The 14992-nt window shown below is 40.1% G+C and overlaps 7 protein-coding genes and 1 non-coding gene across 8 annotated transcripts, besides 2 other annotated features; 3 read left to right on the top strand and 5 right to left on the bottom strand.

The window, feature by feature from the left end:
- Positions 1–290: 290 nt before the first annotated feature.
- On the bottom strand, positions 291–2457 carry ACT1 (actin; the record flags this gene model as incomplete). The annotated part of the gene is made up of 2 exons (XM_003644511.1): positions 291–1411; positions 2448–2457. The coding sequence occupies 2 exons, from the start codon at positions 2455–2457 to the stop codon at positions 291–293; spliced, it is 1131 nt and encodes a 376-aa protein (XP_003644559.1).
- Positions 2458–2948: 491 nt separating this feature from the next.
- Positions 2949–3395, top strand: SND2 (Snd2p; the record flags this gene model as incomplete). Its single annotated transcript, XM_003644510.1, has 1 exon — positions 2949–3395. One exon carries the CDS (start codon positions 2949–2951, stop codon positions 3393–3395), a length of 447 nt encoding a protein of 148 aa, XP_003644558.1.
- Positions 3396–3757: 362 nt separating this feature from the next.
- YPT1 (Rab family GTPase YPT1) lies at positions 3758–4372 on the bottom strand (the record flags this gene model as incomplete). The annotated part of the gene is made up of 1 exon (XM_003644509.1): positions 3758–4372. One exon carries the CDS (start codon positions 4370–4372, stop codon positions 3758–3760), a length of 615 nt encoding a protein of 204 aa, XP_003644557.1.
- Positions 4373–5079: 707 nt separating this feature from the next.
- Positions 5080–5895, bottom strand: PER33 (Per33p; the record flags this gene model as incomplete). Its single annotated transcript, XM_003644508.1, has 1 exon — positions 5080–5895. One exon carries the CDS (start codon positions 5893–5895, stop codon positions 5080–5082), a length of 816 nt encoding a protein of 271 aa, XP_003644556.1.
- Positions 5896–6509: 614 nt separating this feature from the next.
- Positions 6510–8077, top strand: TUB2 (beta-tubulin; the record flags this gene model as incomplete). Its single annotated transcript, XM_003644507.1, has 2 exons — positions 6510–6521; positions 6740–8077. The coding sequence occupies 2 exons, from the start codon at positions 6510–6512 to the stop codon at positions 8075–8077; spliced, it is 1350 nt and encodes a 449-aa protein (XP_003644555.1).
- Positions 8078–8532: 455 nt separating this feature from the next.
- On the bottom strand, positions 8533–8604 carry Ecym_1515. The gene has a single exon. It is a non-coding gene; the product is annotated as a tRNA-Gly (tRNA).
- A 199-nt stretch (positions 8605–8803) lies between these two features.
- Positions 8804–9087: a sequence feature (soloLTR fragment).
- Positions 9088–9252: 165 nt separating this feature from the next.
- Positions 9253–9414: a sequence feature (soloLTR fragment).
- Positions 9415–9631: 217 nt separating this feature from the next.
- Positions 9632–13528, top strand: RPO41 (DNA-directed RNA polymerase; the record flags this gene model as incomplete). The annotated part of the gene is made up of 1 exon (XM_003644506.1): positions 9632–13528. The coding sequence occupies one exon, from the start codon at positions 9632–9634 to the stop codon at positions 13526–13528; it is 3897 nt and encodes a 1298-aa protein (XP_003644554.1).
- Positions 13529–13794: 266 nt separating this feature from the next.
- MOB2 (Mob2p) lies at positions 13795–14701 on the bottom strand (the record flags this gene model as incomplete). The annotated part of the gene is made up of 2 exons (XM_003644505.1): positions 13795–14602; positions 14679–14701. 2 exons carry the CDS (start codon positions 14699–14701, stop codon positions 13795–13797), a joined length of 831 nt encoding a protein of 276 aa, XP_003644553.1.
- Positions 14702–14992: the final 291 nt, after the last annotated feature.

Here is a 14992-nt window from a genome sequence, read left to right as displayed (position 1 = left end):
TCTATTAAACTATCTTTTTTCAGAGTAGCACCCTTTCAGATATATAGTAGAAAAAAAAAGGTAATAAAAATCACCATCAAACTTCACAATCCAGATGGAAGCAGATTTAAAAACATCTTTGCTGGGTTTGAAAGAGAGGTAGCCGTTAGGAGATAATATAAAGAAAAATAAAAGAAGGGACAAAATGTTTAAAAATAAGAGGTGGTAATGACAGTGAAAGGTGGATGACAAATACGACAACAAGAGGGACAGACATCCAACACAATTTGGTGATACGTAGGGCTCCTCCTTTAAAAACATTTGTGGTGGACAATGGAAGGACCAGACTCGTCGTATTCCTGCTTGGAGATCCACATTTGTTGGAAGGTAGTCAAAGAAGCCAAAATGGAACCACCGATCCAGACAGAGTATTTTCTTTCTGGTGGGGCAATAATCTTGACCTTCATAGATGATGGAGCCAACGCGGTAATTTCCTTTTGCATTCTTTCAGCGATACCTGGGAACATGGTAGTACCACCGGACATGACGATGTTACCATATAGTTCTTTTCTGACGTCGACATCACACTTCATAATAGAGTTATAGGTAGTTTGGTCAATACCGGCGGCTTCCAAGCCCAAGACAGATGGGTGGAACAAGGCTTCTGGGGCTCTGAACCTTTCGTTACCAATGGTGATAACTTGGCCGTCTGGCAACTCGTAAGATTTTTCAATAGCAGATGATTGAGCAGCAGTTTGCATTTCTTGATCGTAGTCCAACGCAACGTAACATAGTTTTTCCTTGATGTCGCGGACAATTTCTCTTTCCGCAGTAGTAGAGAACGAATAACCACGCTCGGAGAGAATCTTCATCAAGTAGTCTGTCATATCCCTACCGGCCAAATCGATTCTCAAAATAGCATGTGGCAAAGAGAAACCCGCGTAGATAGGAACAACATGGGTAACACCATCACCAGAGTCCAAAACAATACCAGTGGTTCTACCCGAAGAGTACAAAGACAACACGGCCTGAATGGACACGTAGAAGGCAGGCACATTGAAGGTTTCAAACATAATCTGAGTCATCTTCTCCCTGTTAGACTTGGGGTTCATTGGTGCCTCAGTCAACAAGACAGGGTGCTCTTCTGGAGCAACTCTCAACTCGTTGTAAAAAGTGTGGTGCCAAATCTTCTCCATATCATCCCAGTTAGTGACAATACCATGTTCAATTGGATATCTCAACGTCAAGATACCTCTCTTCGATTGAGCTTCGTCACCTACGTAACAATCCTTCTGGCCCATACCAACCATGATACCCTGGTGTCTTGGTCTACCAACAATAGATGGGAACACGGCTCTAGGGGCATCATCACCGGCAAAACCGGCTTTACACATACCAGAACCATTGTCAATAACTAAGGCAGCAACTTCTCCTGCAAAAAAAGGGAACTGTTAGTATATTATTACGCAATAATTATTTCAATATCAAACCCTTCCTGCAAACTCCAAGATAACGTCAGCCAACACGTCACCCACCATCCAGATCAGCACATACCGCGCCAACGCCGCCGCCCCATCCTCTGGCTTTCTAAAGCACATCATGGCAGAAACCAGCATCACCACTCACGACCTATGACGCTGATGCTGGTGCCAGCTAAACCGCCGAGTTACCGAATTGGGACCGAAACCCTTGAACCACACCTACCATGACGGGCAAGAAAAACGGAAAAATAGGGGCTAAACCAACACGAAACATTTACACCGACGCATGTCCTAGGTGGCAAACCAGCTCAACGATGGTGCCCCCCACCCGGCTAAGGCGGACGAAGATGATCCAGAAATTGCAAATCCGGAGGGACAATGTTACGCCTTAGCGGCTGGAGGGCCAATTGAGCGTTTTTGAGTGGAGATTGTCTGAAAAATTAAAAAATAAAAAAGCACACAACCCAGCTAATTCTCAAACACCTCTCTGGCCTCTCTGGCCAGGCCAGAGAGGCCAGGCCAGAGAGGCCAGGCCAGAGAGGCCATACCTTGCCCGCCCTGCCTTAGTAGAGGATGTGAAAATCTTGGCCTAAAAAAACAAAACGAGCGTAATCTCAAAACAACAGCGGTTTTCAGAATATCAATTAACATATATTCCATTCGTAGTAACGGGATGAAAATGCGTGATTTCGGAAGACACACTTTGACACACTTTTGGCGGGGAGGGGGAACTCCAGAAAAACGGCAAACGGCAAACGGCAAACGATAAAAAACTAGTCAAACAGTGTAGCACTTTGTGCGTGTAGATGGCTAGTGTGTATGAATGTGCAGACATATGTGTGTGTGTGTGCATCTTGTTTCCTTAATGAAACGGGGAAAGCAGAGAGAGGGAGTATAAGCAGGACGAGAATAGAAAGATAGAGAGCATTTGGCACAGTAAAAGCCAGCGGGAAGAGATCTAAAACGCAAATGAAGAGACGAACATACCAGAATCCATTGTTATGTGTATATTTTTGTAACTGTAGATGAGAGTTAATGTATCTCTTGTCTAGGTCTACCAACTTGGAACGGGCAAAAGTGTTTAGTAGTAAGTTGAAATCAATTCCATTAGAGGCCAACTGGGCCAAAATGAAAATGAGAAAAAGAAAGCAAAAACGAATGGTCGCGCTTTCCAATGATTATCACGTGCCACGAATATGTCGGACGTAGGCTCTTTATTAAGCACGACCGGGTAACATAATACAAATACGGGTATCCCCAGGATCGATTAACGGCAAGTTTCAATAGACGACTTGTTTTCAGATTTATTTAGTGTTGGTATATATGAGAACCGGTGGCGGCAGAGGTTAAGTGAGGGTTTACACAGGGAAAGAAGGATTAACGCAGGTAGTAGCAGCAGCATACACAGAAGGAAAGGAAGATAGAGGGATAGATTTTTTTGGATTTTGTGAGTGTTGTTGGATATAATAGTAGGTCAGTGAGTTAGCTATGGCAGGGAAGTCGGATAAAAAACAGGCGGCGGCTAATCTTTCAAACCTAAAGACGCTATATACATTGAGCATACCGATTATCATATTGAGCGGAATTCGTTCTCTGGTGTTTTCAAGGGATAGTTTATTTTACTATGCTCTTTTGCATGGACCACTGTTTGTGTGTATGTATGTGGTGGAGAGGTCGGGTCGGCCACAGTATGACGAGCGAGGGAGGGTGAAGAAGGCGGGGATTGATTTGAACCAGTCCGGGGGGTTGACTGGGGCTATATTTGACGTGATCTACAGTTCGTTGTTTTGTGATGTGGTGAAGTTGGTATTCAACAGTAATTGGGCGTGGTGCGTAATGGTGTGGTTACCGTTCTACTGGGGGTACCAGCTGTACCTTTTACGGAAGTCGATGTTTTTTGGTGCCGGTGGCGGTGGCGGAGCCAGGAGGCAGTAGTGAGAAGAGAAGGAAGGGGGGAAAGGGAACGGCAGCGTTATGTATAGCTGATATGTACCTGGAATGTATTAGAGTAAAAATTTAAACAATGGTAGATTTAACAGATAGAAAGATGGAGAAGGATGGAGAAATAAGGTATTTATATCATCACCTGTCTATAAGATCGAACAGAAAAACAATTGGAAGCCTGTATGACGTAGTATCATGATAAACATTATATATGTATTCAGGTTGTAGCGACGATGATGACGGGGTAAATGATGAAAAATGATATGTACACACACTAAGAACAGAAAGTTATTTGGCACCCTAGACGGGAGAAACCCGGACGCTGATCCGGCACAATACAATTGCCATGCCTTTCAACAGCATCCGCTGCTCGACCCAGTCAAAGACTGACCCTTCAAGTTGACTCCACTCTTGTCATCCTTCTTGCCCGTGTCCTTTTGTTGATGAGACATTGTCTCTTTAATCTGCCTAGCCATAGTTAAGAAGGCTTCTTCTACGTTACTGGAATCTAATGCACTTGTCTCCAATACAGGAATGGATAGGGAATCCGCAAACTCCTTCGCAACCTCGAAGTCAACTACTTTCTTATCCTTCAAGTCGTTCTTGTTACCAACTAGCAACTTGACAACTCCTGCTGTGCCGTAACGATCGATTTCCTGTAACCACGTTTTCACGTTGTTAAACGACTCCTGGTCTGTAACATCATATACAATTATAATACCATGTGCACCACGGTAGTAAGACGACGTGATAGTCCTAAATCTCTCCTGGCCTGCTGTGTCCCAGATTTGTAACTTGACCGTTTTGCCATCCAATTCAACAGTTTTTATCTTGAAATCTACACCAATAGTAGAGATATAGTCGTTCGTGTAAGTGTCATCTGCAAACCTCAACAATAGACATGACTTACCAACACCTGAGTCACCAATCAACAAAAGTTTGAACAAATAGTCGTATTCGCTGTTCATTATCTCGACAATGATAGATTGTAACTTATATTATACGATAAAAAACACTCAAACGTACTTCTCTACTCTCCTGCAGCTTATTGGGCACCTGTTTTTCTCAGTGGGGGCCTCTGTTGTATACGACCTGATATATATATATATATATATATATCTGTGTGTGTATGTGTGTGAATGTGTGTGTATGTGTGTGTATAAGGACGTGTTTCAATAGGTTATATAAATGGTCCAGCTGGCTGTTGCTGACTGCTGCTGGCCGGCCGGTCTCCTTAAAGTTTGCCACAAAGAAGGCGTTCTTCGTCAACGTATTGAGTGATACAAAAGGTCAGAAAGTAGATTTTCGTATCTAAAAGCTGCCATAAAATAGGAACAGTATGATACGAACATATATGTATGATGCGAGGTTGGAAGTTCAATATTTAATATATGGATAGTTTGTCAACATAAGTTTTAAATCTACAAGTTATAGACAGTTTAACAGAAACGGGGTATACATAAGAATATAAAGGAATTGTTTCATAGATGTCTATCTATAATAATAATGATAATGATAATGATAATGATAAGGATATAATATATATTTTGTTATAATTCACGCGGAAACTTGACCAAAACAGAAAGCAGAAAGCAGATACGGTTAAAAAGCAGATGTATAGAGCAGTTGGTTAAATGAACGTAATGTGGGTTTGAAGTGGCAGCAACGAATCAACTTAAACGGGGATCAAACGAAAGAAGCGAATAAGAAGTTGTTTCAGTTTCTGCCATTGTACACTTAATTGTGGAGCATTCTGTTGGAACAATTGGTCTGCTTTTAAGTCGTATTGGTCTATGATAGCTTTCATCTGTGGGGATTGCACGTACCGTAACTTGAAGAACCACAGATACGTAGCAACAGCAACAAACTTCAGTAAATTTTGAATATTGAAACGTATCAAGAGCCAGAAGAAGTCTATTGGAAGTAACACAATAACCTGAACCAAGGTAATGAATTCCGAGTTCTGTGCGATCATAAGACACTGCTCATTGTAATTTGCGATGAAAAAAGCAATTCTGGTAGTCAAAAGGTTTTTCATTGCGGGCTGCAACGGTAAAGCTGGCAGCAAGTTTTCCTTGAAGTAATTCAAAGAATGGAACAACGCAAATATTACCGGAGAAAGAGTTGCTGTGGAAATTATCTTAGAATTTTTACAGCACCATAAAACAAAAGTCATAACGAAATATTGCAGATTGTCGAGGGTCCTCAATTGGGATTTCACTGTAGATGGTTTCAATTGCCCTGACTTATAAAACTGGTACAATACAATGCCGTATGTTATAAACACGTAAAACAAAACCGAACCATATTGGTGACGGATGGACGCCTGCTTGAACGATAAACTGTACCTGAAGTAATGATATAAGGTCAGAAAGTGACCTAGAAACCAGTAGAACTGTGGTTGCTTTAGCTTCGTGCGTAGAACAGTAGCCAGTGGGGCCACTGGCCTCGAATTAACCTTACCCTGTGTATTAGCAGATGGATTTGACATCTACTATGATGCTACTTCGTCTTTGATTGCACCTTGAGGTTTTAACTGTGATAGATAGCAAAAGGGTCTTGCAATAAGAAGTGGGACGCCCTTTCCTTTGAATCCTAAATTTCTGGTATCATTGTCAAAAATATCAATCCATATCACATGACTGAAATCCAGTTCGTACAAAGATATATTGATCGTCTAATCAATGTTATAAAGGAGAGAAGTCTCCTGCATCTAATGATTAAATAAGCTACGGTTTCCACCCCAACAACAACAATCGAAGTTTGCTCAGCGCTGGCCATAAATAAAGCGAACGTAACTGGATTTCAAAATAAACGAGATTATTCATTTGAACTTATTCCTTGATGTATGATTAAGTGTTCTGCAAATCCGCTTAACAGACATAACTTCACGCACGTGATCATATATTTAGAGTTACCCGGTCTGAATAATGGGACCGTCTCTCTTTGTGGCAAATTGTAAACAAGAATTACCCAAAAAACACCTACCACGCATTTTGAAACTTGGAATAATATACAGATCTATTTTATAAAATCACATACAACATAAACACAGTTGTGAGTAAAGAACACAAAACAACTAACTAACAAATCCTATAGAAACTAATGAGAGAAATTGTATGTTCTTTCATAATTTTATTAACTACCAGCAAGTTATAGTTCTGTTCGCCATTGCTTGTTTGTCAATTTTTCAATTTGTTGAAGACGCGTATCATAACAACGAACTGTGGGGCTGCTTATTATTCATATAATGGGGACAAGCATGCAAGCAGACTGTTATTGTTGGAGATGAATGAGTTTTAAATTGATATACTAACGTTATTGTATGAATATAGATCCACTTATCCACCGGTCAATGTGGTAATCAAATCGGTGCTGCATTTTGGGAAACCATTTGTGGAGAACACGGTTTGGACTTTAATGGTAGTTACGTTGGGAATGACGATCTACAGAGTGCTAGATTGAGTGTTTACTTCAACGAGGCATCCTCTGGCAAGTGGGTTCCTAGATCTGTTAATGTGGACTTAGAGCCAGGTACCATCGACACTGTACGTAACTCTAACATTGGTAACTTATTCAGACCAGACAATTATATCTTTGGTCAATCCTCTGCGGGCAATGTTTGGGCCAAGGGTCATTATACCGAAGGTGCAGAGTTAGTGGATTCAGTGATGGATGTTATTAGACGCGAAGCAGAAGGTTGTGACTCCTTGCAAGGTTTCCAGATCACCCATTCCTTAGGTGGTGGCACTGGTTCTGGTATGGGTACTTTATTGATCTCTAAGATTAGAGAGGAATTCCCAGATAGAATGATGGCTACTTTCTCTGTTGTTCCATCTCCTAAGACATCTGATACTGTTGTGGAGCCATATAATGCTACGTTATCCGTTCATCAGTTGGTTGAACATTCTGATGAGACCTTCTGTATCGACAATGAGGCGTTATACGATATCTGTCAAAGAACATTAAAGTTGTCGCAACCTTCTTATGCTGAACTAAACAACCTAGTTTCTTCTGTAATGTCTGGTGTTACCACATCATTACGTTATCCAGGTCAATTAAACTCCGATTTGAGAAAACTAGCCGTTAACTTAGTTCCATTTCCACGTTTACACTTTTTCATGGTTGGATATGCTCCATTGACTTCTACGGGTGTACAATCATTCAGAGCATTAACTGTACCTGAGTTAACTCAGCAAATGTTTGACGCCAAGAACATGATGGCTGCATCTGATCCAAGAAATGGTAGATATCTAACAGTTGCTGCATTCTTTAGGGGCAAGGTCTCGGTTAAAGAAGTTGAAGATGAAATGCACAAGGTTCAAACAAGAAACTCTTCTTACTTTGTTGAATGGATTCCAAACAACGTTCAAACGGCTGTCTGTTCTGTCCCTCCTCAAGGGTTAGACATGTCTGCTACATTTATCGGTAACTCCACTTCTATCCAAGAATTGTTCAAGAGGGTTGGTGACCAATTCGGTGCGATGTTTAAGAGAAAGGCTTTCTTGCATTGGTACACAAGTGAGGGTATGGATGAGATGGAATTTTCTGAAGCTGAATCCAACATGAATGATTTAGTTAGTGAGTACCAACAATACCAAGAGGCTACCGTTGAAGAGGATGAAGAGTTGGATTACGGTGATGAACAACCAATGGTTGAAAACTTCGAATAGGTAACTTTGCAGTTTATCAAAAAAAGGAAGACCTCTTTTTTCTCCAAGAGTCACACTGATTATTATATTTTAATGTTTTTTATCGATACCTTATTATTATAATTATTATTATTATTATTATTATTATTATTATTACTGTCATAATTGTTTCAAGCATTGGACTCCCCATAAAAGTTGCTTAACAATTACAAATGGTTGCTACCATTCCACCAATTTTCCTGTTAAAGTATCCAGCAATATACCTGGCTGAAAAAAGCGATTACAGGCTATTAGTATTCTTGTAAGATTATATAGTCGTATATATATTCCAAAAAATAAAATCTGTAATGCTTTTTTTCAAACACTCCATGATTGATCTTCGTCAAGTACAAATTTAAGAATAATGGTGCTGAAAATTTCAGCAGTACACAACCAACATGAACCCAAATTACGGCATAAATGAAACCTTGAAAAAATGAGCGGTACGAGAATCGAACCCGTGTCTCCACCTTGGAAGGGTGGAATGATAACCACTACACTAACCGCCCAGGAATTTTTATAATGCTTTTGGAAATCGAAGCCGAACATAACATGAAAATGTACAGATTTGTCTGTCGTAAAATCAAAAGAGCATCCCGATAGTTATGATAGTCAGGCTAAGGAGCATGTTGATAGTCACGATAACAAGACAAAGAAGCAGCGAATCAGAGTCGTTAGGAGACTATGAAGATGATAACCATTGTATAACAGCGAATCAGAGTTGTTAGAAGTGTCAAGATAACCACTGAGCTGTTATCGGCTAGGAATCTGCATAGCAAGTAAGCAAGAGAGCTTAAGTAGGACAACAGAAACTATATAAGAAGACCCAAACTAGCTAGATTAGATTAGATATAGGTCCAGCTAGATCCCCAGAGGGTAGTTGAGCCAGATTAGAGACTATATAAACAGTAACTGATCATCAACCTAAGTATTAGTTGGCACGTGACGAGAAGTTCAAGCTAGCACGTGACCCCAACTAGTGGCCCTCGACAGTAAAATCAAAAGAGAAGCTAGTAGACAGCGACAACCAAGCTAAGAAGCAGCGTATCAGAGCCATCAGATGAATATGAGAAGGCTGAGTACTATGGTGACGTCAACCAGGAGCCAGCATCCGGGTTATGTGTCAACCAGCATCCTGCAGGTTGCTTGCTGAGAGAAGAGCTTAAAGTATGACAGCAGAAAAGTATATAAGGAGACCCAAGCTAGCTAGATTAGATTAGATGCTAGGTCCAGCTAGATCCCCAGAGGGTAGTTGAGCCAGATTAGAGACTATATAAACAGTAACTGATCATCAACCTAAGTATTATCTGTCACGTGACCTCATCTAGTGGCCCTCGACATCATCAATCGTAGAAAATGATATAAATATTTAAAAAAGAAATATTCAAAGAAAAATGATTAAAGGTATAGATAGATAATTGTAAAATTTTCAAATTATTCCAAGTGCGATGAGCTTCATTTATGTAGATTGTTAATCATCTGCGATAATTTTTAGACAAGGAAACTGTTTAACTCTGGATATTTGAAGCCTTTAGGATGTTTAGATATTCTAAAACATTGGGAAAGTCTAAAGTTAGCCGTATTAAATCCTTATTACGGTCATCAGGCGTGCCCTTTAGAGGTGCAACAGCTATTAAACGGACCTCGTATTGCGGAGATGTTCAACAAGTTGCATTCCTGAAGACTAGTTCCGTTACCAAAGATCTATCTGATTTAGGATTTTCAAAATCTAGTCAAGCTTCTATATCTCCCGATTTTACACCATTTGATGCTTCGAATGCTACATTTGAAGCTATTGAGCGTAGCAATGTGATGAACTTGTGGTCGCTCCTTGAAGCTTGTTTAACAGCAGGCTACCTGGATAGGGCATTCTCCATATTGCAATCGTTATATGATTTACCTTCACATAGGGCTTACTTTATTACTGACTACAACAAGTATTTATTTCGATGTTGTCAAGATTTTCAATCTGTAGAACCTATGAGAAAAAAGTTGTACTCAGATCTCCATAATCATTTTCCAAAATGTAATTATGATGACAGGACACTAGCAATACTAATACACTATGCTATACGTGTTTCCAAGAATGATACAGCACTGAAAACAGATTTGACTACATTTCTCTGCATGACCGGTGGAAGTGTAAGGTCTATTATGAAAAATGCAGATGTGTTGACTATTCAAGATTACACTAAGCTATGCAATGATTTGAAGTGTGTTAAGTTGAATGAATTGCCAGAGGCTGTAAGATCTATACTAGAAGAGACAATGTCATCCAATGATTTAGTTTCCGCAGTGGAGCAGCAATCAACTGGGCTGCTTCATTTGAAAAGGGAAAATGAACGGCATATCACTGCTACTGAAGGTTTACAGGAAGACATAAAAAGTGTTGAAAAAGGTGTAACCGAATTGATGTCTGTCAAAACCTTTGGTATGAGAGCTGTAAGGCACAGTTTATTAGGACTATCCATTTCTGACGAACAGCGGAAGAAACTTAACGGCCTAGTTGTTGATCCACTTCTTAAAACCGTAGTACCTGAGCATACTAGCATTGACTTCTTCGAAATGTATAAATCTTTGAAAACAGATGAAGAGCGGGTTGCGTTTGACAGTTTCCTAGAAGAATTCAACCATGAACGTCAGCGAGACTTGGAGAACCGATCGGTTGATGCTGCAAAGGAACGCTGGAGACATGAGTTTGAGGAAGCTAAAACTAGAGGTGGGCTGAACATTAAAAAAAGCTTAAACGTTAAATTATGGGAATGGTATAATGGTATGTATCCTTTGGTTCGGGAGGAAGTTAAGCGTTGCAAGGAATTGGTTAATTTGATAGATACAAAAAAGCCTGTTCAGCATAGTCCGAAGGATAAGGCTAGAATGGAATACGCCCCATATCTGACGTTGCTAAACCCAGAAAAAATGAGCGTCATCACGATTCTTGAACTATTAAGTTTGAACTCAACGGGTGGTGTATCAGAAGGTATGAGAACTGCAAGAGCTGTCATGGCCATTGGTAAAGCGGTTGAAATGGAATTTAGGTCAGAAGCCCTGCTGAAAAGTGAAAATCAAATGTTCAAAGATGTCAGCAAGAAATCTCCAGAGTTTAAAAAACTGCTTCAGATGGCTAAAACTACTTTCCGTAACACCAAAATTGAACAATCTAAGGTTTTCTGGCCCTACCAGATTAGGGCAAAAATTGGATCTCTCCTCATTTCCATGTTGATTAACGTAGCTAGGGTTGAAGTTACAGGTATCGACCCAGTCACAAAGGAAGCCGTATATGGCGAAGCTCCTGCAATTTGTCATACGTTTCAATATAGAACTGGCAGTAAGATTGGTGTTTTAAAATTACACAGATCTTTGACGTACCAATTAGGTGGAGAAAGATTGAATGCAAGTGTCCAGCCGCAACACTTACCCATGTTAGTGAAGCCAAGACCATGGACTTCATGGAATTCTGGAGGTTACTATTATTCACAGTCAACGCTGATCCGGTCTAAAGATTCTCCCGAACAGTTAGCTTATATCAAGGCAGTTACTGGGAAAGGTGCTGTTAATAATATCTATCAGGGTTTGAATGTTCTAGGAGACACAGCTTGGACCGTTAACAAACCATTATTTACAATTTTATCAAAGATTTGGAACAGTGGAGAGGAATACTTGGACATTCCTCCACAAGAAGATGACTGTCAGTTGCCACCTAAACCCCCACGGGAATCAGATCCCTTAGAGTTGAAAAGATGGAGAAATGATTGCCGTTTTAAAAACATTGAATATAGAGGCAATAGGGCTATGAGGTGTGATTCAAACTATAAATTAGAAATTGCTAGAGCCTTCCTGGGAGAAAAATTCTATTTCCCCCATAATATGGATTTTAGAGGCCGGGCATACCCCTTGGCTCCCCACTTTAACCACTTGGGTAATGATATGACTAGAGCCCTATTAATATTTTGGCAGGGCAAGAAATTGGGAGAAGACGGATTAAACTGGTTGAAGGTTCACTTAGCTAACTTGTATGGTATGGATAAGAAACCCTTTGAAGATCGTATCAAATTCACAGAGGAACATCTGGAAGATATAAAAGACTCTGCAGAAAATCCACTTCATGGAAATGGATGGTGGAAGAAAGCCGATAAACCATGGCAATGCCTGGCTACTTGTATGGAACTACGTGATGCCTATAAGCTAGAAAATCCTGAAGACTTTATTTCACACCAGCCTGTTCATCAAGATGGAACTTGTAATGGTTTACAGCACTACGCAGCATTAGGTGGTGATATCGAAGGTGCTAGACAGGTTAATTTGGTTCCAAGTGATCGTCCACAAGATGTGTATGCATTTGTCGCAAAGTTAGTAACTGAAAGACTCACGAAGGCGGCAGCTGCAGGTGACGAGAAAGCTGAACAGTTAAAGGACATGATCAATAGAAAGGTTGTCAAGAGGACTGTTATGACAAACGTATATGGTGTCACCTTTGTGGGAGCTAGTCAACAGATTGATAAGGAGTTACGCGAGGCATTTCCTGATAAGAATGAATCATACGACATGGCAAGATACCTAACAAGACATGTATTTGCAAGTATCCGTGAATTATTTCATGCTGCTCACTTAATCCAAGATTGGCTGGCAGAGAGTGCTAAAAAAATCTCAAAGTCTGTCAGACTAGATTTGGAGATTGAAAAAGGCAAAAAATTAGACAGCTCTTTAATGATGACTTCCGTGATATGGACGAGCCCTCTTGGGTTGCCTGTTGTCCAACCATACCGTGACATCAAGAAGAGACAGATTACCACTAATCTACAAACAGTATTCATTGCTGATCCCTTCGCTGTAAATCCAATTGACCCTAGAAAACAAATGGCTGGACTGCCCCCAAACTTCATTCATTCTTTAGATGCTTCTCATATGTTGTTATCTGCTATTGAGTGTGGTTCCCAGGGTCTACAGTTTGCAGCTGTTCATGATTCTTACTGGTCACATGCATGCGATATTTCATTGATGAACAAGACATTAAGAAACCAGTTTATAAAAATGCACGAGGTTGATCTGATTCAAAGACTAAAAAATGAATTTGACGAGCGTTATAAGGATTACTTGGAAGTGAGGCGGATAAAGAAGTCATCTGCGTTAGCCCTTGGCATTACACAGTTGAGGCAAGAACTTTCAGCGAAATTGGGCAAGCCGCTTACGCTCGCCGATGAAATAGCTATGGAACGAGAACGGATACAATTGTTAAGATCCCCTAATCCTGAGGACCAAGATCGTGGTAAAAAAATGGTTACTACTGTATCTTTCGTGGAGGGAGAGGATTATCAGGACCTAGAAGCACCCACTGGAACCCTAATTATGGTCCCAATGAAATTCCCTGACATTCCACCAAAAGGTGAATTTGATGTGAAGGAGTTAGTTCACAGTAAATATTTCTTCTCCTAGAAGCAGAAAAGCTGTCTTTAGAAAAGGTTTGTGGTGGTGATAACCTGATGCGGTTCATAATGCATAAATGACGCATCAGTGTAAATAGTCTGCATTTATTTCTTTATAACATCGACAATATAAAAGAAATCTTGTATATAGAAATTTGACACTTAGAATAAAATATAATTTACAGTATTATGCAGGTCTGTATGCAACAGATGACCTCGAATTCCGGGTGAACGCTAGCCAGCTACGATAACCGCCGCTATAAATTTGCATTGGTATTAAATTATTTTACCTTGCTTTTCAAGACTTTCAATCAATAGTTCTAATGGATACATTTCTTTCCTATCAATAAGGTTGAATTCTTTTGCAAAACTAATAAAATGTGCGAAAAAAGAATTCCAATGGGCTTCTAAGGAGAGATGGACAATTTTATCGAAATGGTGGTGATAGATATGAGCAAATATTCTAAACATCTGTATCATGATTCTTTGAACATCTCGTATGAAATTTTGAGCGAAAGGAATACCGCTTTTGGTGGGGAAAAGATTCTGATCATTCACCTTATTGTTAATCCAAGACAAAGCCAAATCGATGTATTGACCAGCAGGAAGAGCTACTTGCCTGTTGTTAGCATCTAACCACAAATATTCTGTCCTAGACCCTGCATTCATAGTAGGGTAAGCATCAGGCGTCACATACTCTGCTATAACTCCATAAAACTGGTTCAGATTGGTGAAGAACTCAAACACATTCAAAGCAATCCATTCCCCAACATCAACATATTTGGGCAGTTGGACGATTGTCTTGAATGAGCCCTTCACTAGAGCCGTCCGCAAAAATGGCTCACTTAGAAACATCACCTGCTGAGATTCTATTTTATCTGTTACAACCTGTGACTGCTGGGTAGTCTGCTGTTGGGATTGTGGTTGCTGCGATGTACCGGACCTTCTTGTAGGCGAACGGCCCTTTCTAAATGACAATCTTGAACCGTTGGACTGCGGTGTTCCATATATTCCATGAGCTACAGATGCCTGTGAAGCTCTCGTAGGTGAGCCTTTATTTTTCTTACTAGTTCTACCAAATCCTCTGCATTACCTCATTACGTTAGTAACTTAAATTTGATCTCACTACTAATATTTCAAACTATGAGAAAACCACATACTTTAATGAATTTAAAAAAGACATCGATGCTCCAATAACCTCCTATATATTGCAAATACCAGCAAATTCAAACTAACTTGGTGAGATAGTCTCTGTACATTTATATTTGCTATACACTATAAGATAGATATTGCCATTCTGCAAGGGCACTTTTTAAACAGTATACGTATCCTATGATGTGAAAATCCTAATTATGACGGATATCGCACGCCAATCGTACATGTATATGTAATGCAACACAGGTAAAAGATACATGCAAGCAGGCTCCGGACATTTTGATAGCAACTATAGACATACTTATTATGTATTTTTAGG

This window comes from Eremothecium cymbalariae, chromosome 1 (genome assembly GCF_000235365.1).
Source record: "Eremothecium cymbalariae DBVPG#7215 chromosome 1, complete sequence".
Taxonomy (NCBI): Eukaryota; Fungi; Ascomycota; class Saccharomycetes; order Saccharomycetales; family Saccharomycetaceae; genus Eremothecium; species Eremothecium cymbalariae.
The sequence above is the reverse complement of the archived record's forward strand: the minus strand, read 5'-3'. Positions and strand labels throughout refer to the sequence as shown.